The 23657-nt window shown below is 45.2% G+C and overlaps 1 protein-coding gene across 1 annotated transcript in view; it reads right to left on the bottom strand.

Moving 5' to 3' along the window:
* The window catches only part of ZC3H3 (zinc finger CCCH-type containing 3), a 124469-nt gene that overhangs the window by 36892 nt on the left and 63920 nt on the right, over positions 1-23657 (bottom strand). The window contains exon 5 of the mRNA XM_079302779.1: positions 4685-4878. Within this exon, the coding sequence (XP_079158905.1) occupies positions 4685-4878 (194 nt within the window). The remainder of the gene's footprint in view (positions 1-4684; positions 4879-23657) is intronic.

Here is a 23657-nt window from a genome sequence, read left to right as displayed (position 1 = left end):
ACCCAAGGAACTCACCACAAAGGGAGTGAGCACAAAGGGATTTTGGTACCAGCAACAGCAAAACCAGAGGAAACCTGAGGAAAGCAACATTCCAAATTTCTCTGCTCTCACACCTCACAGCATTGGGCTGGTGTCTCCTCCACCAAATTCTTCCTTACCCCTCCAGTGTGATCCCAACACATTCAAGGTGTGTTGAAGACAGAAGAGAGGAAAGTGGGTCATGATGGACAAACAAGAAGCTTGGGATGTTTCCATGGACATGGTGAAAAGGCAAAGCCCAGCACATTGGAGCAAATCCTCCCTAATTCCTCCTTAAATTAAGAGCAGAGGCAGAAGATGGATGGTGGAAACATTCCAGTCCTGAATCCCTCCTTTCCTTCTGTAAAAAGGAGTGGCACAGAGGAAGGAGCATCATTCCTGCAGTGGGCCAGCAGCAGTGCTGAGCATTTCATCATCCTTGAAAAAGTGGGAAGAGTGTTTCTGTGACATTCAGCATTTTTAAAATTAGTTGGTGCACAGGGAGGCCAGAGAGCACTTCCTTCCAGCACCATGGAGATCTCTGAGTGTGGAGATCAAATTGTGTTCAGGAGCATGCATCACCTGTCCCCAGCCTGATGCAGTGGAGGGGGAGGCAAGAGATGCTCCAAGAACCAGAGCCAGGCTGGGAGAGCTGGGAATGTCCATCTTGGAGAAGAGAAGGATCCAGGGAGAGCTCAGAGCTCCTTCCAGTGCCTAAAGAGGCTCCAGAAGAGTTGGAGAGGGACTTGGGACAAGGGATGGAGGGACAGGACACAGGGAATGGCTTCCCACTGCCAGAGGGCAGGAATAGATGAGATATTGGGAAGAAATTCTTCCCTGTGAGGGTGGTGAGGGGCTGGAATGGAATTCCCAGAGAAGATGTGGCTGTTCCATCCCTGGAAGTGTCCAAGGCCAAGTTGGGTGGGGCTTGGATCAGCTTGGGATACTGGAAGATGTCCCTGTCCATGGCAGGGGGTTGGAATGAGATTGTCTTTTATCTCCTTTCTGACCCAAACCTTTCCATGATTCCATGACCTTCCACCTCCCCAGCTGATCACCTCTGCAGCAGAGGGGAAACTGAGGCAGGAGGGGACATTACACAGCAGGATGGAGACAGAAAGTGAAAATCCCTCCCAGTTCTGGAAGGCTGAACTCAACCATATTTTAATTAATAATTTGGTTCTCTCTGATCAGAGCCACCCTTACAATGGGTGGAAGATGCCTCAGCTCAGGAGGACTTAAAACTCCTCTTAAACCTCCACCTTTGGGAGCTCAGCAATCCTGGGTATCTCCAAGGCTCTGGAATCCACAGTCATGAAGACAATGTGAAAACCCCAATAAATAAAATCACATTGCTCAATGTGGCTGTCACCTCTGGAGTCCCCAAAGCCCCTCCCCAACCAAGACCTAAAAACTCAGCATGAGGAAATCATGCAGGTGAGGATTTGCCCATGAAAAAAAGATCCTGGATATTTGGAAAACCCTGCTGGAGTCAGCCCCAGCTCAGAGTGCAATTCCTGTCTCAGCAGCAGCAGCTCGTGCTGAGATTGGGGTCAGGGCTGGTTTCCGGACAATGTCAAACCTTAATTTGCTTTCTGCTGCTTTCAATCTTGTATTTCCCCTTCTGTATTTCTTTGTGAAACTCTACATTGCCCAGGACCTTTTGCTTCTCTCCCTGATTTCATGGAAATTCCTCAAGAGTCTGGAAAACGCCTCAGCAGCTGGAGAAGGAAATGAAGGCAAAGTTCCTTGTGAGAAACCCAATTATTCCACTTGTTTAATTAATTGCCACGTAGCAAATGCTTTCCACACCATCCCACTGCTGATTTTCCAAGAATTCTGCAAAGTGAAAAAATACAGGGGTGCTGAAATACCAGTTATCCCAAAGAGAAAGAGATTTTCCATGTCTGATTTCCATTTCCTGATTTCCATGTCTGATTCTGATCTTTCTCTTGCACAGGGATGAGCAGACAATGTTTAAACTCTGGGTTTTCTTCTCCATCCTTGCCTAAGCAATTAATTATTCCACATTCAAAGTCCTTATCCAGCTGGGAAGGCAAAAAAAAAAAAAATTTATTTCTATATTTTATTTGTAGGTTTTTTGGAGAAAAGTGTGGAGGGTGCAGAAATCCTTTGGGAGCAGAGCCACTTGTGAGATGAGAGCAAAGTTCTCAGCAGCTGCACAGGCTGTGGTGATGCTGTGATTGTTCCAGGGATGTTTTTCATGTGCAAAACACCTCCAAAATTTTTCCTGGGATTGCAGTGACACTTTCCTTGTCCCCAAGCCAAACAACAAAGCCAATTCCAGAAGAGCCACAGAAAACTTTTCTTCCCATTGCCCTGGTAGCCTCAGGATTGATCCCAATACAGCACAGGGATGCAGGATGTGCATCCTCAAGACCAAATCTTAACTCACCACCAGCATCTATCAATAAATCAGTTGGGAATGCTACAAGGGTGTGGATGGATCAGCCCCAGCACCCAGCATTATGTAGAGATAAAACCCCAACCCTATAAATCCAGGGAAAAGAGCAGAATTATAACCCACTGGAAGTAAAGTTATTAAACTGTCAGGAGCATTTCCTGTCTCTCCACTATTCCAAACACATGGTGCCTGGCACTGAAAGGGAAAGGAAAAGCCATTTTTTTCCATCTTTTAAATAAACTTTGTCAAGTGTTGAAAAACACAAGAGCGTTGAGCAAACGTTCGCAGCCGATGAGAACACACAAATCTTCCACCCTGCCAGCCCCAGTTATCCTGAGGCAAGAGGAATCTCTGGAATCCAACCCTGGGAAGGAGGATGAATTATGGGGAAAGATGAAAGATGACATGAAAATACTCATCCACAGCAGTTCCTTGGGTTTTGTGGCAGGAGGAAAGAGGCGAGTGTAAAATAAGGAATATATTTAAAATAATGTTTAGATGGGATTGTATTTTATAGGGGATAACTCTTCATTCCTAAAGTGGGACTAATTAAACCAAATTTTCTGAATGAGACCTCACTAGAAAATATGGTTTCAGTGAGAAAGGAAAAATGGGGGATCTCATCTCCTCTATGCCCTGTCACCCCAAATCCCCTCAGGAATCCCCCACAAGTAATTCCAAGGTCTGAATCTGCAGAAATCATCCCATCACACTTTTGGCTTAATCCCTTTCCCAGAAATTTGCCTTTAAATTGGTGTTTCTCCCCTTTTTCCCAACCCAGATGGATATTCATGGACAGGCTAAATCCATCAGCCTTTGCTGAGTTGCCCAAATGAGACTTTGCTATTTCCAGACAAATTTACAGACTTGCACTTGGATAAATTAAAAAATTTACCTTCTACCCATGTCCCCCTCAAAAAAGAAGTTCATGAAACCTGTTCTTTAAAACAAAAAATCTTTAAAATAATGGAGATTTTAAAGCCAAATGAGTCCAGCATTTCATCATCCTTGCCTCTCCCACCAGTTTAAGCCCCTTGGTTTGTGGCTGCTCCACCTGGCCATGGAGAGACATCCCTCCTTTGCTTGGCAGCTCCAGATTTTCCACTTTTCCAATCCTTCCAGCCATCACTTCTCCCTCTTAGTGTTCCAACTCTGTCCTGAAATCTGTTCACTGCTCCATCCAACAACATCCCTGTCCATGTCCTGGGATTTCACTCCTTTTCTTCCATTCCTGCAGGATATTTTCTGCCTTTGGTGACATCTTCAATGCCCAGAGATGGTGCTTAAGGCAGAACCACTCTTGAGCTGTTTTTGTGCAGCCATCAACAACAGGCAGCTCCACTTCCCATCCCAGCACAAAACTCCTTCCCCCCCTAATCCTGCTCTTTGTGGGTTTAAAACCACCCAGGATGCCTCAGAATTCCCACAGGAATTGCAGTGCAGGGTTTTGAAGGTTGTGTCTCTTCTCTTCATGTGCTTTTCCATCATATTTTGGCATTCAAGGCCAGGCTGGATGAGGCTGGGAGCAACCTGGTCTGATGGAAGGTGGTCCCTGGATGATCTTAAAGGTCCTTTCCAATCCAAACCACCCCTCACTGCCTGATTTCCTGCATCATCCATAAAAATCTTCACCTCTGCTCTGTTCATCCTTCCAGCCAGGAAAATCAGCACAAAGCCACCAGTTTTGCCTTCCCCAGTTTAACTATTCCCAAAAATTCTCAATAAACAAGTCAGGGAGCAAAAATATTTGAGACCAAGAAGAAAATTTAAAAATACTTTAAACACAGTTAAACTTTGCTCTTTTTTAAGAGCCACACTTGAGGTGTCAAACACAGGAGGAGCTGAAACACAAATTTAATCAAAGCCAGAGACTGATCTTCCCAAAATTTTAGGTCAACATTCAATGTAATTTGATGAACATCTCAAGCACATTCAACCTTGTGGTGCTGTTTGAAGTTATCCAAGACTTTGCCTGCTAAACCAAGTTTAACAGCACATCACCACAAGCTTGACTTAAGGAAAACCTCAATTCTCCCAAACCTTTAATTTTTCCAACATTATTTCCACTTCAGAGCTGCTGTAAAGCAAGAACAGCACTTGGCACCATGGGATGTCCACCACCTTCACATCTGGAATTCTACAAGTCCAGAGGATGAGTCGCAACCTCACAAACTGGGAATAAACAGCTAAAAAACAAACTTAACAGATTTTGGACATGAAATGGGACAGATTCCTGCTCACCTGCTCTGATGGGGGTTTTGGTGCCCAAGTCCCTGGCCCGGGCAGGGCTGCTGGAAGTTTTGGAGAGTTTGTTGGCCGACACCCGGTACATGACGCCGCCGATGCAGCGGAAGCTTTTGTTCCTCCAGCGCTGCTGGGCCAGCTGGGATTTGCCACCTTGGAGTGAGGGTCTGATTTGGTTTAACAGTGGGGATCTGCAGGAAAAACAAAGTCAAGGTCAGCCCAAATTTGGGGAAATGTCACAAGGAGGTGTTGCTCCATGAGCGAACCGCGGGGTTGGAGATTCGTGGAATGGTTTGGGTTCAAAGGGACCTTCAAGATCATCTCATCCAACCCCATTGCCATGGGCAGGGACAGTTCCCACTAAAATTGAGGAGGTCATGACTGACCACAAAAAAATGACCTACAGGGACTCTACCTCAACTTCTCCCATCCTTGCTTGCACCTCCAGCCCGAGCAGAAACAAGGAAATGAGGATGCATTTCCATGAGAGAATCAGCAACCTTCACCAAGTTTAGCCAAGTTTAATGGAGCTCAACAAATTTTGACATCCCTGGAAGTGTTTCAAAGCCAGGTGGGATGGGACTCTGAGCAACCTGATGCAGTGGATGGCATCCCTGCCCATGGCAGGGGTTTGGAACTAGGTGGTCTTTAGGATCCCTTCCAATTCAAAACATTCCATGAGTCTGTATTTTTGGTATTGTTATTCCTACTATGAATCAGATACCATAACTTTGATATTCTTATTCTGCCCCTCAAATCTGGCTCTTGGAAGGATTTTTCCCAATCCCTGCATGGGACAAGTCATCCAAGAGCATTTCCATCCCCCACCTGTTACCTGGAGCTGATGCTGAACCTCAGCAGGGTCCAGTGAGTGGGGCTGGGGACCTGTCCCCACCTCTTCAACTCTCCCTAAATTCACAAACCCTGTCTTGAGGAAGTGGGATTGAGATAGATCAGGAATCATGACCCAGTTACTGTTGCCCATAATGTTATTCTGAAGGACCAGTAAGTTCTGAAGTGACACCTGAGGCATAAATATCACAGAATCCCAAAATCTTTTAGGTCTGAAAAGACCTCCATAAAGTCCAACCTGTGACCAATCACTACTTTGTCAATTAGACCAGAATACTGAGTGCCATGTCCAGGCATTCCTTGAACACTTGCAGGTATGGGGACTCCATTCCACCTCATCCCAATGTTTAACAACCCTGTCCACAAAGAAATTCCTTATGATGTCCAACATGAACCTCCTCTGGCACAGCTTCAGGCCATATCCTCTCATCCCCTGGCTGACAGGGAAAAGAGGCAAATCCCCACTTGGCCACATGTCTTAGAGAGGCTCCTCTGCCACCCAAAAATTTTGTCCACTCCATGACCTGGAACCTCCTGCACCATCCCACCTCCCTCCCAACCCACAACCTCCCAGCTCATTCCTATCCATCCCCCATTATCCAAACACAGCCACTGCAGCCAAATCAAATCTCCTCCAATATCAGTCGCCTTCCTCATTTAGCACTAATCCAAACAGTAATTTGTTTATGCAAATTAGAGCTCTAATTTTGTATTAGCCCCAACTATGCTCATAATGCTATTAGCAGAATGTATATAAACTGCACAATATCCCTAAATTAAGATCCTGCCGTCCTATCAGCGGAATGCAAACCCCAATGAGCATTTCCTTTAAATGAACGTGTGCTCCAAAGAAAAAGGAGAGCTGCAAAATGCAATAGTTACATTTCCTAATGCTGAGCCTGACAGCCTATTCATTCTGCAGGGCTGTTGCCACTGGCTACCGAGCTTGGAAAATTTGCTGCTTGGTTTTTTTTTTTGGAAGGGGATGGGAATTCGATAAATTCCTCATTCTGGTTCCCCCAGGGTTTCTCCCTCATGGAACTGATCCAGAAAGGAGCATCGAGTTTTAGTGACTTGCAAAGAGTCACAGAGGTGGTGGCATCATTGGGTGAAGGTGGTGATGGCATGAGGGATGCTTGGATCACCCAGCACATCCCAGAAAATTCCAGAAGGCCAAGGATGCATCCAGCACTGAAGAACGGTCATGTGGCTGTATCAGGCAATCAAAATAATATCAAATATCCAACCAGGAGGGTGGCAGAGATGATTCTCCCCCTCCACTCTGCTTTTCTGAGGTCCTATCTGGAGTTCTGTGTCCAGCTCTGGAGTTCCCAGAATTAGAAGGACATGGACCTGTTGGAGCAAAGCCAGAGGAGGCCACAGAGATGCTCCAAGGGCTGGAGCCTCCCTGCTCTAGCTTTAGAGACAGGCTGGGAGAGCTGGGAATGCCCAGCCTGGAGAAAAGAAGGATCCAGTGAGACCTTCCAGTGCATAAAGGGATTCCAGGAGAGAGACTTGAGACAAGGGATGGAGTGACAGGACAAGCTGGAATAGCTTCCCACTGCCAGAGGGCAGGGATGGATGGATATTGGGAAGGAATTCCTCCCTGGTGAGGTCTTGGAATGGAGTTCCCAGAGGAGCTGTGGCTCCCTGGGAGTGTCCAAGGCCAGGCTGGATGGGGCTTGGAACAACCTGGGATCAAGGAAAGTGTCCTTGGCCATGATTTCCATGAAACTGGATCATCTTTAACCTTTCAAGCCATTCAGGATTCTAATGAAGGTACTGCAAAACTTGTCACCATGGTTGTGACAAGACCCATCCCAGCTCCACCCATCTCCTCTTCCTCACAGTGACACATTCCTAGGACGATCCCAGGATGTTCCATTCCTCCATTCACAGGGGCTGCAGTGAACTGTGGATTTGGGGCTCCTTTTTCCCACCTGAGTCAGTCCCTTCAAAGCCTCCTTCTAATTCCACATATATTCCCTATATGTTATCTCTGGATAATGCATGGAGATATCCACATACATCTATTTCCATATAAATGCACAAATAATTGAAAAAAATATATATCCTGAGTATATGTATTGAAATACAAGATCTATGTATTACATAGAATAATAAATATTGATACTTTTATCCATAAATCCATATATTATCACTTATATTCTCTGGGCCTTCTATATTCATCAATTATCTCAAGATGTTATTGAATATATGCACTGAATGCATGTATTGAATTATATATGTTAAATAACATGTAGATATATTTAATATATGTATTTCATAATACCCAGAGATAATTTATATGAGGCCCAGATACTATTTTTATTCTTAGCATTTTGTATTATTCATACATTATTGAATATATAGAATATATACTGAATTACATATATTCACTAATATATAGGTAATACATATAATACATAGATACTATTTTCTATATATTATACATTTAATATTTTCCTTAAGTCTACTAGAGGGGAGGGAAGAAGTCAGGGATTCATCCAACATTTTTTGTTTGTAGGGAAAGGCTGGGATGTGGCATATACAGATATAAAGATATATAGATCTATAGATATACATACTATATAGAGATATATATATAAAAACTACATACAGATATATATTTCAAGGAAAAACATATTTAAATAGATATTTTATGTATTTAAATAGATATTGTATCCATATAGTAATATCTATGTATTATAAGTAGATATATCCCTATATATTAAATATATTCTATATCTATGGAGATACATTCAATATCTATTGAATAGAAATTTACATATATGCCCTAATACATGATATTATCACATAGGCACACATATATGAGATAATACATTAAATTAAACGCTTTTTGGCTGTAATGTCAATAAAACCCAACCCACCCCAAACCCTGCACAGCCCCAGGGGCTGCTCACACCACCTGAACCTGAGTCACACTCATTTAAGATCCAGTTGGTTGAATCCCCCAAATCCTCAGGATATTTATTTTCCTGCCTTGCTGTTCCCAGCTCACCAAAACAGTCACACACCTCTCTCTTCTTTAGAATTCATTAGGGATGCTCCAAAGTCTCCAAATGAGCTGTATCAGAACATCCCCACTGATGCAGGGAATTGGACCAGGATCATTTTTAAGGCTCCTTCCAACCCATTCCACAAATCTATGATTTTTTCAATGATTTTGGCAAACAGCATTAAAACTCATTCCCCAGAGAGAGTGGGGCTGAACCTCCCCTAATTTAGAGCTGTTATATTTATGAGTGAGACAAGTGGGTGGTCTCCAAGCAAACTTCTGCAGAACATCTGCTCAGGCTGCCAAAGCCCCAGACTGAAGCCATGAAAATATCAAAGAACAATTTGGGTTTAAAGGACTCTTCAAAATCACCATGGGCAGGGCCACCTTCCAGTAGAACAGTAACTCCACTGGCCTTGAAGACTTCCAGGGTTGGGAATTCCAAACCAGGAGCTCAGTGTGAGCTCACTGGAGGCTTGGCCACCTCCATTCCCACCTTCTGAGAGGTGCAAATCTCCCAGCAGTGATGTCCCTTAATCTTTTTATATATATAAAGTAATATTTATTAGAATATTTCTTGTGCTCATTATTATATTAAGCAGGATATTTATGATATTATAGGAGCCTTAGGAGATTTAAAACTTCAGAGAAATTATGTTTTATATGGAAAAACCACGTTCACACAGAAGAGCGGGGAGGGAACTCAACTTCCCAACCTTCACTTGCACAAACCCTTTATTTCCCTCTGAATCAGAATTGTTGCTCCCAAATGTCTGTGTGGCCCCAACAGAGCCACTGGTGTGGGTGTCCCCCCACCTCTTGGTGACATCCAAGTTGGTGGTGGGGAAAAGCCACCGGAGCCGAACGCCCACTCGCTTTCCATTGGGATCCCGGCTCCCCATGGAATTGTTACCCTAATGGAAAGGACTGCCTTTGGAAACGAGCTGCATTGACAAAAGAGGATCAAATTAATGAGATAATAGCCAGGCCAAGGACCTGAAGAATACACTGGGCCCCCTCGACACCAGGGACTTGTAATTCCCTTTCCCGCGGATCTAAAGAGTCCCTCCCGTCCGTCCCCGCTCCGGCAGGAAATTTCATTAACGCTGGAAAATAGGAAAGGTATTAAGCGTGGATAATGAAGGCTAGAGTGTGAACAGTGCCTTAAGATAGTCTTCTTTCTAGCCTTTGTAATGGGAGGCATGAACTTTCCCTTCAAATCCATTTCTAATCCATTTGAAATACTACAGCAAATTATCTCCCCTTCAGCCCGAGAGCGGCCGGCCAATTTACTCCGAATAGAAGTGACAATGCTCCGGAATTTATCGCCATAACCTTGACTACACAAGGTTGAGGGTTGTCTTTTCCCCACCCCCGGGGTGGACAGCGGAAGAAAAAAATTTTTAATGAAGAGAGGGGGTGGAGGAACGACATAAAAATGTTTAAAAATGGCCACAGAGCTGGTACAGGTTTGACACCCAGGAAAACCAGAGTCTGGCGCTGAAAATGTTAAAAAAGGAAATCCCAGGCTGATAAAACTTCTATCCAGGTTGGATGGGGCTTGGAGCATCCTGGGCTAGTGGAATGTGTCCCTGTCCATGACAGCAGTTTGGACAAGATGATCCCTAAGGTCTCTTCCAACCCAAACCATTCCATGATTCTGTAGGACGAGGTTTGGGTTTTTCCAGTGCATCTCTAAAAGCAGCAGCAACTTTACCTCACTCAGAACATTTCATGCTGCTGCTCAGTAGGTGTTCATGTTGACCAAGTCTGATTTCCCAAGGATTAAGCACCACCCTGTCCTTCAGAGAACTACAGAGGTATTTAGGTGGGAAAAGCTTTCCAAGATCATCCAGCCCAACCATTCCCCCAGCACTGTCAAGGCCACCACTAAACCACATCCAAAGTGCCACTATTCCTATGGGGATTCCACTACTGCCTTGGGCAGCCTGCCCAACCTTTCCAAGAAAAAAGCTTCCCAATATCCAAACTAAACCTCTGATGGCACAACCTGAAGCTGTTTCCTCTTTTCCTGTGTCTTATTCCCTGGGAACAGATCCTGATCCCCACCTGGATCCACCCTCCTGTCAGGGAGTTGTGCAAAGCCAGAAGGTTCCCCCTGAGCCTCCTTTTCTCCAGGCTGAGCCCCTTTCCCAATTCCCTCAGCTGCTCCTGGTGCTCCAGATCCTTCCCCAGCTCCATTCCCTTCTCAGAATGGAGCATCAAACCTGCTCAGAATAGAGTAAAACCACCAAAACTTCAGCCAGGAGCTAGCAAGTGATGCTGGGAAAATACATTCCCTCTTCAAATAATATCTAAGAAGGAAAAAAAAAAGAAAACCCTAGGAGATTTCCAATCCAGCATGGAAAATGAAGGTTTAAAAACAAGAACCAGTCGCTGCATCTTGCTCAGATTTAACACCCCCATCCCCTCATCAACACAAAACCACGTGACCCCATTCAAAAATCCCACCCCCAAAAAATCCCCTACACTTGAAATACAACATTTTTTAGAGTATTTGCTGTCTCTAAACATGAGCAGAGCAGGAACATCCCAGCAGCATTTCCAGCCGGCTGAAACCGAGAGGATTTCCCGGCGCTGGCGGCGATACAAGTGGCTCTTGAAGAAAGGTTTTCTTTTACTACTGGATTTCTTCTTTGGGCTTAGCTTGTATTTTTTTTTTTTTTTTTAAAAGTAATCCTTACATAGTCAGAAATCACATTTGCATGCTGGCATTTGAATCCTGAGGAAAGAGGGGATCATCGGAAAGCAACAGGGAGAGAGGTGAGGAAGGAGGGAGCTCATCCTCCCCAAGCCTGGAAGGTGGCAATGGGAAATCCAAAAAATCACATTTTCTTCATTCATTCATCACTTCTTAGCAAACAATACAAGATTTAGGGTTAAAATTGCTCTTCACACACACCAGGAATGCTCCAAGATGTTCCTTGGAAGCTTCTCCATCTCTATCCTCACCTGCCAGATCCCTGAAGACTCCAAATCTACAGCTAAAAGCAAGTAATTCCACTGAAATGTTTGATTTGTGGGATTTTTATCAGCATTGATGCTTTCTGCTTAAAGTAATAAAAGTCAAACATCAAATAAACACTTGCTACACTGAGATTTAATTTATTTAAAGAACCTGATTGGGATAATTCAAATAATACAGTCCACTGTTGATGGTATTTGGGGTTGGAAAAGGGATTGGAAATTAAAAATAGAAAGGGATGTGTGAGAAATGGATTTGTAAAGGATTTTCCAACAGGGATGTGTCTTTTCCCAACATACATCCACAAATACAGAGGATCCATTAGTTTTAAATACGCAGTGACTGGCAAAAATGTGTTAATTTGCCCATAAACAATTCCCTCCTTTCAATAATTACTTGTAATTATGAAACAAACACTTTAAAAAAAACCGCCCCTATTTTAATTTGGTTCAATTGAATCTGAATTTCCATTCAAATGCAGCTTAATGTTAATCTCAGGGAAAAAAAAATAATAATCCATCCCAGATCTCATTTAGCATTTTCAAAACCTGGGAAAAATTAAGAATTTCAATGAACACCTATTAAGCTCCTTAATTACCTAAATAAAGATGTACCTTCCCAATAAATCCCCCTGACCTGGAAAGGAAAATAGTTGCAAATAAATTTAATAGTTATCAACCAATGAGAACAGAGATTCCTCCAAAAAAAACTCCAAAAAATCAGAAACATGGGATTATACCTGCAGTGAAGTGTTGTGGAGGAGTTTTTCATGGTTTTCCCCAGTTTTCATATCCCTTTAAAGGATGTCTCTTCCCAATTCTTGCATAGACTGGATAATTTTTCAAATAATTCCACTTGGGATGACCCAGCTATGAATAAAATATCCCAATTTGCTTGAAGTGTCTTCTCAAAGGGCTGTAAAACTTGGAGGCAACTTTGGGCTAAACTGAGGGGGAACAATCCACAAAATCATGGAATGGTTTGGGTGGGAAGGGACCTTCAAGATCATCCAGTCCCATTCCCTGCCATGGATAGGGACTCTCCTCTATCCCAGGTTTTTTCAAGCCCTGTCCAACCTGACCTTGGACATTTCCAGGGATGGGGCAGACACATCTTCTCTGGAAATTCCATTTCAGCACCTCTCCACTCTCACAGGGAAGAATTCCTTCCCAATATCCCATCTATTCCTGCTCTCTGGCAGTGGGAAGCCATTCCCTGTGTCCTGTCCCTCCATCCCTTGTCCCAAGTCCCTCTCCAGCTCCCCTGGAGCCCCTTCAGGCACTGGAAGGGGTTCTGAGCTCTCCCTGGATCCTTCCCTTCTCCAGACTGGACATTCCCAGCTCTCCCAGCCTGGCTCCAGCTCTTGGAGCATCTCCAGGATTTGCCCCAGCAGCTCCACATCCTTGTGATGGTGTTAGCCTCCAAACTGGAGGCAGCTCTGCAGGTGGGATCTCCCCTGAGCAGGGTGGAGGGACAGGAATTCCTCCTCTCCTGCTGCCCACACTGTGGGATGAGCCCAGGACACAGGGAATTCTTGGCTTCCAGCACACACAGAGATGAGGCACATTCAGTTTTTCAGCCACCAACAGCCCCAAATCCTTCTCAGGGCTGCTCTCAGTCCAGCCTGGGTCTGTCCATGGGATTGTCCCATCCACTTGCAGGACCTTGGCCATCCTGAGGTTTGCACTGGCCCAACCTGTAACAGTCTCTGGATGCCATCCCTTCCCTCCAGTGTCATTATTCCCTCCCACTGGATTTATTGCTATTTCCCTCTGAAAGCCATTCATTCCCTTTCATCTCTCCACTGTGTCCATGAAAAGCCAGAGCTCCACACAGCACTTGGCAGCTCCTGCAGGGCTCATGATCCCACTTAAAGCCAGAGAAAGCTCTGAAATCCTGCCAAAACCTTCCCAAAACCACCAGAGATCCAGTAACACCTCGAGGAGCTCAGAGCAGTGGGAGAGGAGAGCTCTTTTCCCTGTTTCCTAAATCCCTGCTATTGTTTATAACCCAATTCAATCCTATGGGAGATGGAGAGCCTGGATACAAACCCAGCTCCACATGCCAAGCACAATAAACAGGGAAAGAATTTGCCTTGTGCTGAAGGATTGCTGTAGCCAGGTAAGGAGGGCAAGGATGGAACTGGAAGAGCTGGGAATGTCCAGCCTGGAGAAAAGAAGGATCCAGGGAAACCTTAGAGCCTCTTACAGTCCTAAAGGGGGTCCAGGAGAGCTGGAGAGGGACTTTGGATAAAGGATGTAGTGACAAGGAATGGCACTTTGGATAAGGGATGTAGTGACAGGGAATGGCACTTTGGATAAAGGATGTAGTGACAGGGAATGGCTTCCCACTGCCAGAGAGCAATGAAAGATGGGATATTGGGAAGGAATTCTTGGCTGTGAGGGTGGGGAAGCCCTGGCATAGAGGAGCTGAGACTGTCCCATCCCTGGAAGTGTCCAAGGCCAGGTTGGATGGGGTTTGGAGCAACTGGGGATGGTGGAAGGTGTCCCTGCCCATGGAAGGAGGGTGGGACCTTCAAGATCCCTTCCAACCCAAACCATTCTTCAAACCTGTGCCACTCACAGGGATCAACCTTTTCCCAGTATCCCATCACACCCTCCTTGTCCTTCTCCACCACTGCCCTGTTCAACACTTAACAACCCTTCCCATGAAGAAATTCTCCCTGATATCCAATCTGCACTTCCCCTGCCACAACTTCTCCAGCAAAATAAAAACACCTCCCTGGAGATGAGACAAAAGACCCTCTGGAGAAGACAATTTCCCAACAACATAAAGCTGTTCTCAAGGTAGGTCAAGTCCCAGCCCAAACCCCCCTGCCAAGGTCCCGTTAAACCGCTTAGGCTGAGCCTGAGAATGGAAATGCTGACAGTCCCTAATGCTCGGCTTTCCATGCTTTCCATCCCGCTGCTCTAATGCCGGCGCGGATCAGCGATTACACCGGCGAGACCGGCGGCTATTGTCCTGTTAATTAGATTCCTTTTACCCCCATTAGCTCAGGCGATTGGACAAAGTTCATTAGGGTTTAACTCTGATTAGCTGAAATGGAGCTCGAGGCGTTGCACCAGGCTTCAGTTTGGGAAGTTCCAGGATCTGTGTCCACGTGGATTAATCCTTAATTCCATCCAGGACAGTGTCCTGCCACCCTCAGTGATGGGCTGAAAGGGAAAACCAGAGCAGCTCCCAGACCTTCCCCTGTCCTGGCACAGAAATGATTTTCCTCTCCCTGCTCATCCCTGTAAATCCCATTTCAGAGCTCTGGATGTGCTCCAAGCACTGGAATATCCCAGGAAGGCTAATTGCCGAGGATCATTCCAATGCTGCCTCCCAAACTCGGAATATTTATCACAATAATCAGCCAGACACGGAGCCAAATCCCACTGCTGCCTGCTTTCCAAAAATACCTGGGATAATTGCTTTTTCCAAAGTTATTTTCCCATTAAATGCTCTTTTTCTCACGCAGGAAACAGCAATAATACTATGAAGAGCCAGAACAGCTGATACATTTTAATTAAAGCAAATATCTCGGACAAGGAGCAGGATTCCATGGAAAAACAGGAGCTCAGCATGGAAGAGGTTAAAGAAGTTCAGCAGGGCTGCTCTAAAGGGAATTATCTGTTGGGAAAACACTGGCTGCCTCTGGAAAACACCATGCCCACAGCTTGGACTAGGGATGGATACACATCCATAGGTGATGTGTTTAAAATTTAAATTAAATTTAACTACAAAGGCAAAGAAAAGAGTGCATAAATTATTTTTTCCCCTAAAGAACTTTTTCCTGACATTATATTAAACTTAAGGAATAAATAAAGAAATTCAGATGTTGACTACAAGCTTATTTCTCCAAATTTTAAGCAGGTGGTTGTATATGCAAGGATTTATCCTGTCTTGTGGTCTCTTTATCATTTACAGGCTGACCCACAACCAGAGCATTGTCAGCTCTGATTCCTTGGCATGAATTCTCAGCATCCCAGAAATTCCACAATCCAGTAAATATTTATTAATATCAAAGCTGTCTATGCCTGGATAAGTGCATATATAACATATATGGAATCAGAGAATCATTTAGGTTGGAAAAGATCTCTAAGATCATGAATTCCAACCTGTGCCTGATCCCAAACTTGTCACCCAGACTGGAGCACTGGACACCTCCAGGGGTGGGGACTCCAACACCTCCCTCATTCCAACCCTTCCCATGAAGAAATTCCTCTTCATGTCCAACTTGAACCTCTCCTGGTGTAGTTTGAGACCATTTCTCCTGTCATGCCCCTCATTCCTTGGCAGCAGATCCTGAAACAAAAATTTGGATCTGCTTCCAAGAGAAAGAGAGAAAAAACAAAAAAAAAAAAGGTCCAACACTTTTGAGAGCATCAGTCTATCAGATACTCACCAGGAAGACACTTAAAGGAACTCAGCTCTGATTTGGAATATATGGAATGGATAAAAATGATTCAAAGGCCCCCATCAAGGGGCAGGGGGTTGGTTCCTTGTCCTAATTGCATTGCCTACATTCCAAAGGATATCACTCCATTATTAAAGGGTCGGGACCATTTTATGAGCTCACATCTCTTCAATTGGAATTTGGATCAATGGATGCATTACAAGCTTTGCCTTTAAGAGCCTAATAAACAACAAGATGGAAAGGGAAATTCACTGGAAGATGATGCTTTTAAAAATCCATTTCCAGGGGAGAAAACAGGAAGGGGGTGTGCAAGGGTGGTGAAGGGGGGAGGGTTAAACTGAACCAAAAAAAAAGCTGGAAATAAAGTTGAAAAGGTCAGGATAAAACTGAGAAAAAAAGGAATTCTGCCCATCTGCCCTGCTCAAGAGAGACCTCAGAGAACCTTCCAGTGCCTGAAGGGGCTCCAAGAGATCTGGAGAGAGACTTTGGACAAGGGACAGGACACAGGGAATGGCTTTAAACTGCCAGAGGGCAGGGATGGATGGGATATTGGGAATAAATTCTGCCTTGTGAGGAGGGTGAGGCTCTGGCATAGGTTGCCCAGAGAAGTTGTGGCTGCCCCATCTCTGGAAATGTTCAGGGATGGGTTGGATGGGGCTTGGTGCAAACTGGGATGGTGGAATGTGTCCCTGCCCATGGCAGGGTTTTGGAAAGGGATGCTATTCCCTTCCAACACAAACTATTCCATGATTTTCTAATGTGGATGCTTCCTAGAGATAGATAACAAGCCATATTTATAACATAAATAAAGAAAACAATTTATCAGTACAGAAAATAAATTTATCAACAAATAAAAGAATAATTAAAATAATTAGTAAAATAAAAACCCTGGTAGCATCTGCACTTCCAAACAACCCAGAGATGCTTTTAAACAGGGATTGTTGGGGAAAGTTTGGACAAGGTTTGGGTTATATAGGATTTTGATGGCTCCATCCAAACAAATTAATTCTTGCTCTCTCATTAAGTCCAAATTAGCCCTTCCCACACCAGACTTGTACAGAGCTGTCTCCCTCTGCTGCCACCAGACCCAGAGCAATTCCCAAACTCCCAAAAATTCTCCAGTCCAACCAAAAAAAAGGGGGAAAACTTCCTAAATGAACCCAAATGTTGCCTCCAGCTCATAGTACTGACCCATGGAGAGATGTAAGGTGACTTCCACAGCATCATCATCTCCCTCTTCCCATTTTTCCATGGACAAGTGGATGGAAAAGGATTTTTGTGATGATACCACCAACACCTCTAACTCATGTTCCCACTGAGGGTTTTGTCTCCCACTCCAGTTCTCCCAGGTATCTCCATGTGGAGCATCTCCACTCCAACATGCCCACTGAAAATCCTAAAATGTCATCTTCTGAACCAAAGTTGGATCTAACATCTGACTGAAGGGGAAAAAAAGGAAAAACTAACCAGATGTGCTTCTGAATTTATGAACAGTCAACACCAGCAAAAATGGATGAAGCAGCAGCTGGAAGAGCTGGGAAAGTTTTTGGCATCCCACAGCACACAAAAAAACTTTTCCTTGGACTCCTGAAGAGCTGGAGAAGTTGTGATGTTCATCTTTATCCACAGCATCAGGAAAAAAAAGCCCTCCCAGTGCTTATCACAAGTTGATTTCCCTGGTTTTCACAGATGGGAAATAAAGGAAAATTATCCCCTGGGAAAAACAAATGAGGGATCTGCTGGGGGTTGTCCAGGAGCTGGGAGCTGCCCACCTCACCACATAGATTTCCATCCACATCATTAGAAAATGTCTTTTCTCCCCTTATCCAACCCCAAATAATCATCTTAGAAATCCCTATGACCATAAAAGATCCATATCCCAGGTCAGGACTCCAGAGGGAAGAAACCAAATCCACGACTCCAACATTGTGGATCCCTGTAACCAACACTAAGCCACTAAAGCTGATTAGACCCACCCTGGTGCTGTCCCAAAGATGGGCCATGAGCTGGGAATGGTGTGAACTGTGGAAATTCCTCTTCTCCCTGTCCCCAAACAGAGCTGACCACAACCCATCTGGACCCAAACCCAGCACAATCCCATCCCACTGACGGGGAGAGGGCAGAAAGCAGAGCCTGGAGAAGAAGCCAGCAAGATGTCCATAATTTATACTCTCCTGCCTCTACTTTATGGCTTTCTTAATTCAGCTCCTGCTACTATTAATGTAGTTAATGTTGAGATTATATCTATTTTCTGGTGTCAGGCAGTGATTTATCCAAGCCATTTTTCCAGAGCCGGCTCCCACGCTGTTAAATCAAGCGACTGCCAATTAAGTGCTGACTGGGGAAGTGGATGCAATCTTAACAGAGATCTCACCACAAATTAATCCAGGCATTCCAGCTCGTGAGGCTGAAGTGCTGAACTGCACCAAGCTGGGAAAACAGAAAACAAAACAAGCCCCAAAACAATGGGGAAAGTAAAATCCACCAGTGACCTGGAGAGGAAATGAAGGAAGTCGCCTTTCCCAGTGGGATGGTGCTCATCAGTCAGGATTTGGGGGGTCATTGCTTTTGGGATCATCACCCAGCAATGGAAACCAGGCAGAAGGAGGAGCATGGATTGGGAATTCAGGGGTGGGAGTGGAAATATCTATTTGGCAGACTAAAGGTGGGAATGGGAGCTCTGAACCACAAGCAACTCCAAGTATCCCAGAGTTCATGCAAGACCAAGTTGTCTCCAGGTTTGTAGAAGGGTCCAGACACCTGGGTTCATTTTTGAAGTGAAATCATGAAATCCTGGAATGGTTTGGGTTGGAAGAGACCTTAAAGATCATCTCATTCCAACCCTTCTGCCATAGGCAGGGACACCTTCCACTAGATCAGGTTGCTCTGAGCCTCCTCCAACCCAGCCCTGGACACTTCCAGGGATGGGGCAGCCAAAGCTTCTCTGGACAGATCCCAAATTCCTCTAGATGTCCCAGTGCCCCAGGACAGGATGGGCCATGATCAGCAACAGCAACACCCAGAGATTTTCAGGAGAGATCATGGAATGTTTTGAGGCTGAAAGGAATTCCTGGAAGTCTGGCCCAGCCTCCTGCTCAAGCAGAACAAGTTGCCAAGCACCAGGTCTAGATGATGGCTTTAAACTGGCAGAGGGCAGGCTAAGATGGGATATTAGGAAGGAATTCTTCCCTGGGAGGGTGGTGAGGCCCTGAAATTAAATTCCCAGACAAGCTGTGGCTGCCTCATCCCTGGAAGTGTCCAAGGCCAGGCTGCACAGGGTTTGGAGCATCCTGGTCCAGTGGAAGGTGACCCTGCCCATGGCAGGGAGCAGAACTCCATGATCCTGAAAGTCCCTTCCCACCCAAATCCTTCTATAGTTTTAAAATACCTTAAGGGAGAAGATCTCACACCAAAGTTTGAGAGGTTCTGGGGTTCCCCAGTACCTTGGTGGGAGTGGCCAGGCTCCATCACCTTGGATACATCTGGATACCAGCTCACATTTGCACATCCCTATGCCAGGCAGGTACCAAAATGCCCATGGAGCATCTCCATGGATGTCACCACCTGCAGGAGGACACAGCATGACCTTGTTCAGGGGGTTCCCCTTCAGCAGGTGGCCACCAGGAACCACAGAAACTGCTCCAAAGCTGTTGTCTTGCCTTCAGAAAAAAGCCAAACAGCTCTGCTCCTCCTCAGCCTGTGACTCAATCATTAGAAATCCTTCCCTGCATCCATGATTTGCCTTGGGAGCCATAAGGAAGAGCAATACACGACACTGAGAGTGATTATTAATAATGGTGAGGAGTCATTGAGATAACAGCTCATGATAAGTGGGGAATGTTTTTATGGTCCTTGAATATTGAGCAGGATTTTAAAATATTAAAAATAAAAGAGTAGGAAAAATCTAACCCAATCCAATCAGGGCAGTAAAGAAATTGCAAAGATCATGGTGTTCCAGCCACCCCAACAGTCAGGGATTAAATCAAAGGACAAGAATCAACAGGCAAAAGGTTGCAGTGTGTCCTGACAGGTGAAAAGGGACCTTTGGGGAGGATGGGAGCAATTCCTGCCAGCTGCAGAAATCCAATCTGAAGGAAACACCATCCAGAGACTGTGTCACAAATACTGAATCAACGAGGACAAATGACTCTGTGTTTCCATCACAATAAAATGAACCTGTCCCTGAAGAAGAGAAGGCTCCAGGAAGACCTCAGAGCCTTTCCAGTGCCCAAAGGGGCTCCAGGAGAGCTGGAGAGGGAGTTGGGACAAGGGATGGAGGGACAGGACACAGGGAATGGCTTCCCACTGCCAGAGGGCAGGGAGAGATGGGATTTGGGAAGGAATTCTCCTAGGTGGCACAATGGGAGTGACCACCTGGCTTGGCAATGGGAAGGAAAATCTCCAGTTTTCTGCTTAGTCTTGGGAATCCCAAAGTGGTTCCCTGGCATATGAGACAACCCACACCACCAGAATGCAGTGATGGGAATGGGATGATCTTACAAATCCAAACATTTGGCCATTGGTGCTGGAACCTGGAAACTCCCCCATGTCCTGGGCTCATCCCACAGTTTGGAAAGGAGGTGAGGGAGGGATTCTGTCCCTTTGCCCCACTCAGGTGAGACCCCACCTGCACAGCTGCCTCCAGCCCTGGGGCCCAGCAAGGATGTGGAGCTGCTGGAGCATCTCCAGAGAAGGATGCAGAGAAATTCCAAGGGCTGGAGCCCCTCTGCTCTGGAGCCAGGCTGGGAATGTCCAACCTGGAGAAAAGAATAATCCAGGGAGAGCTCAGAGCCCCTTCCAGTGCCTAAAGGGGCTCCAGGAGAGCTGGAGAGGGACTTGGGACAAGGGATGGAGGGCCAGGACACAGGGAATGGCTTCCCATTGCCAGAGGGCAGGGAGAGATGGGATTTGGGAAGGAATTCTTTTCCTGGGAAGGTACTGAAGCTCTGGTACAGGCTGCCCAGAGCAGCTTTGGCTGCTCCATCCCTGGAAATGTCCAAGGCCAGGGCTTGGATTAACCTGGGATAGTGGAAGGGAATCCCTGCCCATGGCATGGGGTTGGAATGATCTTAAAAAGTCCTTTCCAACCCACATCACCTGATGATTCCATGATTTTTCAAAGCAATAAAAAAATCCTAAAGTGGTTGAAGTGCACATAGGGGATCTGGGGAAGCCTTTACCCAATTTGTGCCAGTTTCCCATGGAAGCTCTGCCCTGCTCCAAAACTCTCAGTACTTTCCACATGCTGCAATGCCACACAATTATCTCAGCTCTACACTCAAATTAAGTCCTCAAATACCATCAGGGAATACTTTAAGCAGGACTTCAGAAAGTCCTTATTAATCTCAGCATTAAAATAATAACACATTCATCTCCAGCAATAGGTGAGCCAGCAACCTGATGAATACATTACCCTAAGGTTTTGCATTAAAAAGGATAAATTCCTTGAATTTAGCTGACAAAAACCCACTCACACAAAGGGATTCCAGGTCACCTTCACTGTGACTGTGTCAATCCTACTGCAACCAATTGGTGAGATTAGCTCTGAACCACTGGGGGAGAAGGGGCTGATGAGTTTGAATTATGCAAGCAGACTAAAGACTATTGATTCTTGCAAAGTTGCTTTACTACCACCCTTAAACCTGGCCTAAAAGTGGTATTTAAACCAGTGTTTAATTATGTGAGTTGGCTCCACAGCAGTGGAGTTTTTAGCTCTTCCTTTTCCAATCTGGAGCCTCATCCAGGTTGTTTTTTTTCTGGTCACATCATTAGTTAATTTTGAGGAAATACACCATGAGTTAGGTGCTGCACAAAGCATAACATGAAGAACATCTTGGCCCCAAGATCCAGCATTGTAACTTGGAACCAGGTCCTCAGCCAAATCCTCTGCTCCACTGACAATGTGCTTTAAACCACATTTTAACATTGATCCAATTAATGCAGCTCTTGCTCAAGCAGACAATTTCTGAGTCTCCTCATGAGCACTGTGTCTCCTTAGTTGGGTTTAAAAGTGGTCAAGAAGTTGAGGTAAATCCCAATTTTTTCTTCTTTTCATGTTGATGGCACCTGAAACCACTTGAAAGTGGTTCCTTCCCCAGTAATTAACCCTCAACTGTGGGGATGCTCCCCTAAGTATGATTTGTTTCATTTCTTTCAAATCCCATCAGAATATCCTGGATCTGCCCGTGTCCCTGATCTCTGTGTCCTCAGGACAAACAAACTGGAGAAGGAGTTTGTCCTGATTTTCATCATCCTGGTCTCACATCCTTCCAGTGAGGAGATGCCAGGAGGAGCATGGCAAGGAGCTCACACTCCAAAGGGCTCAACAGGAGACAGTGGGGATGGAAATGTCCAACAAAGGAAAGGGAAAACTCCTGAAAGGGGCTCATCTATGGATGGGCAACATCCCAAACTCACAGTCCAACCACCACGAGCTCTGGTGGCACCAACAGCATTTTCCCAAAGCTTATTTAACCCTACATGGATGGGCTCCAACACTTCTTCACAGTGTTAAAGCAACACTTTGTGAGTTGTCTGAGCTGCTTCTGTGGGAAGTTTTGCCAAGGGAATGTCCATCACAGATGACCCCAAGTGACCACAGCTAACAAGACCCTTCCACCACTGGAATTACACCCATCTCCCTCTTCCCAGACCTCTGATCCTGCTTCTCACAACTCATACAAATGTAGAAGAAGCCACTTTGAGAAGGATGAAGCAGCTCCATTTATCCCAGCTGTCATTCCACAGCTGAAAAATCAGAAGAAGAGACTTCAATGTCTCAAACTGAAAAAAAAAAATAAAAATCCCCAGGTACAAAAACCTTTAAAAGCAGCTCCAAATTAAGAGCTCCATCGAGGCTGTCAAGCCCCTGTGAGCTGAGTCTACAGCACCTTCCCTGGGAAGAGGGAGCTCAGCCCATTTATTTGGATGATGAAAGCAAAGGGATCTAAAAATTGCACTCCTCCTGTTAATGAGCAGCCGAAGGGATCCGTAAGCATAATTCCAGAGGCTGGTAATATTTTATATAATCGGCAAGTGGTTTAAATTGAAAAGCCCCAACTGAATCAATATTTACTGCATTGAAACCAAATGAATAGTAATAAGTCACTAAGCTCCCTGTCCTGTTTCATAAAATAAAAAATTATAAAAATGAGCACAGGCGCGGAGCGACCATCGCATCAACTTTTACAGTGCTCAGGGAGTCGTAACCAACTGTTCTCATCAAATCCTGGAGAAAAAAAAAAAAAACCTGCCTGAGGAAGCCTCACTTCAGCAGTGCCAATGGGAAGGGAAAAAAAAAAAAAAAAAAGAGGGGGAAAAATAGGAGGAGGGAGTTTCACTAATGCAGGCAAAAAAGGCTCCCAGAGCTGCGCTCCTCGTGGATGCTCCACAAGGTGCTTCCTACACAGAGGATTTGTCAAGATGCCTTCCCAGATGGATGCCAGGATTTTGCCACTGCTCTAGATGGTGTGGACTTCCCCATCTCCTGGGTTGGACAGGGTTTGGAGCAACCTGAGATAGTGGAAGATGTCCCTGCCCTTTGAAACTGGATGGTCTTAAAGGTCCCTTCCAACCCAAATCACTCCATGATTCTAATCCCACATCTTCACAAGTTCTTTTTCCTTCCTCCTTATTCATCAGCTTTTTATCCTTAAAAACCCAGGAGTTCAGAAAAACTGAGGAGCTGGAGCAT

The sequence above is a fragment of the Erithacus rubecula genome (genome assembly GCF_903797595.1).
Source record: "Erithacus rubecula genome assembly, chromosome: 3".
Lineage (NCBI taxonomy): Eukaryota > Metazoa > Chordata > Aves > Passeriformes > Muscicapidae > Erithacus > Erithacus rubecula.
The sequence above is the reverse complement of the archived record's forward strand: the minus strand, read 5'-3'. Positions and strand labels throughout refer to the sequence as shown.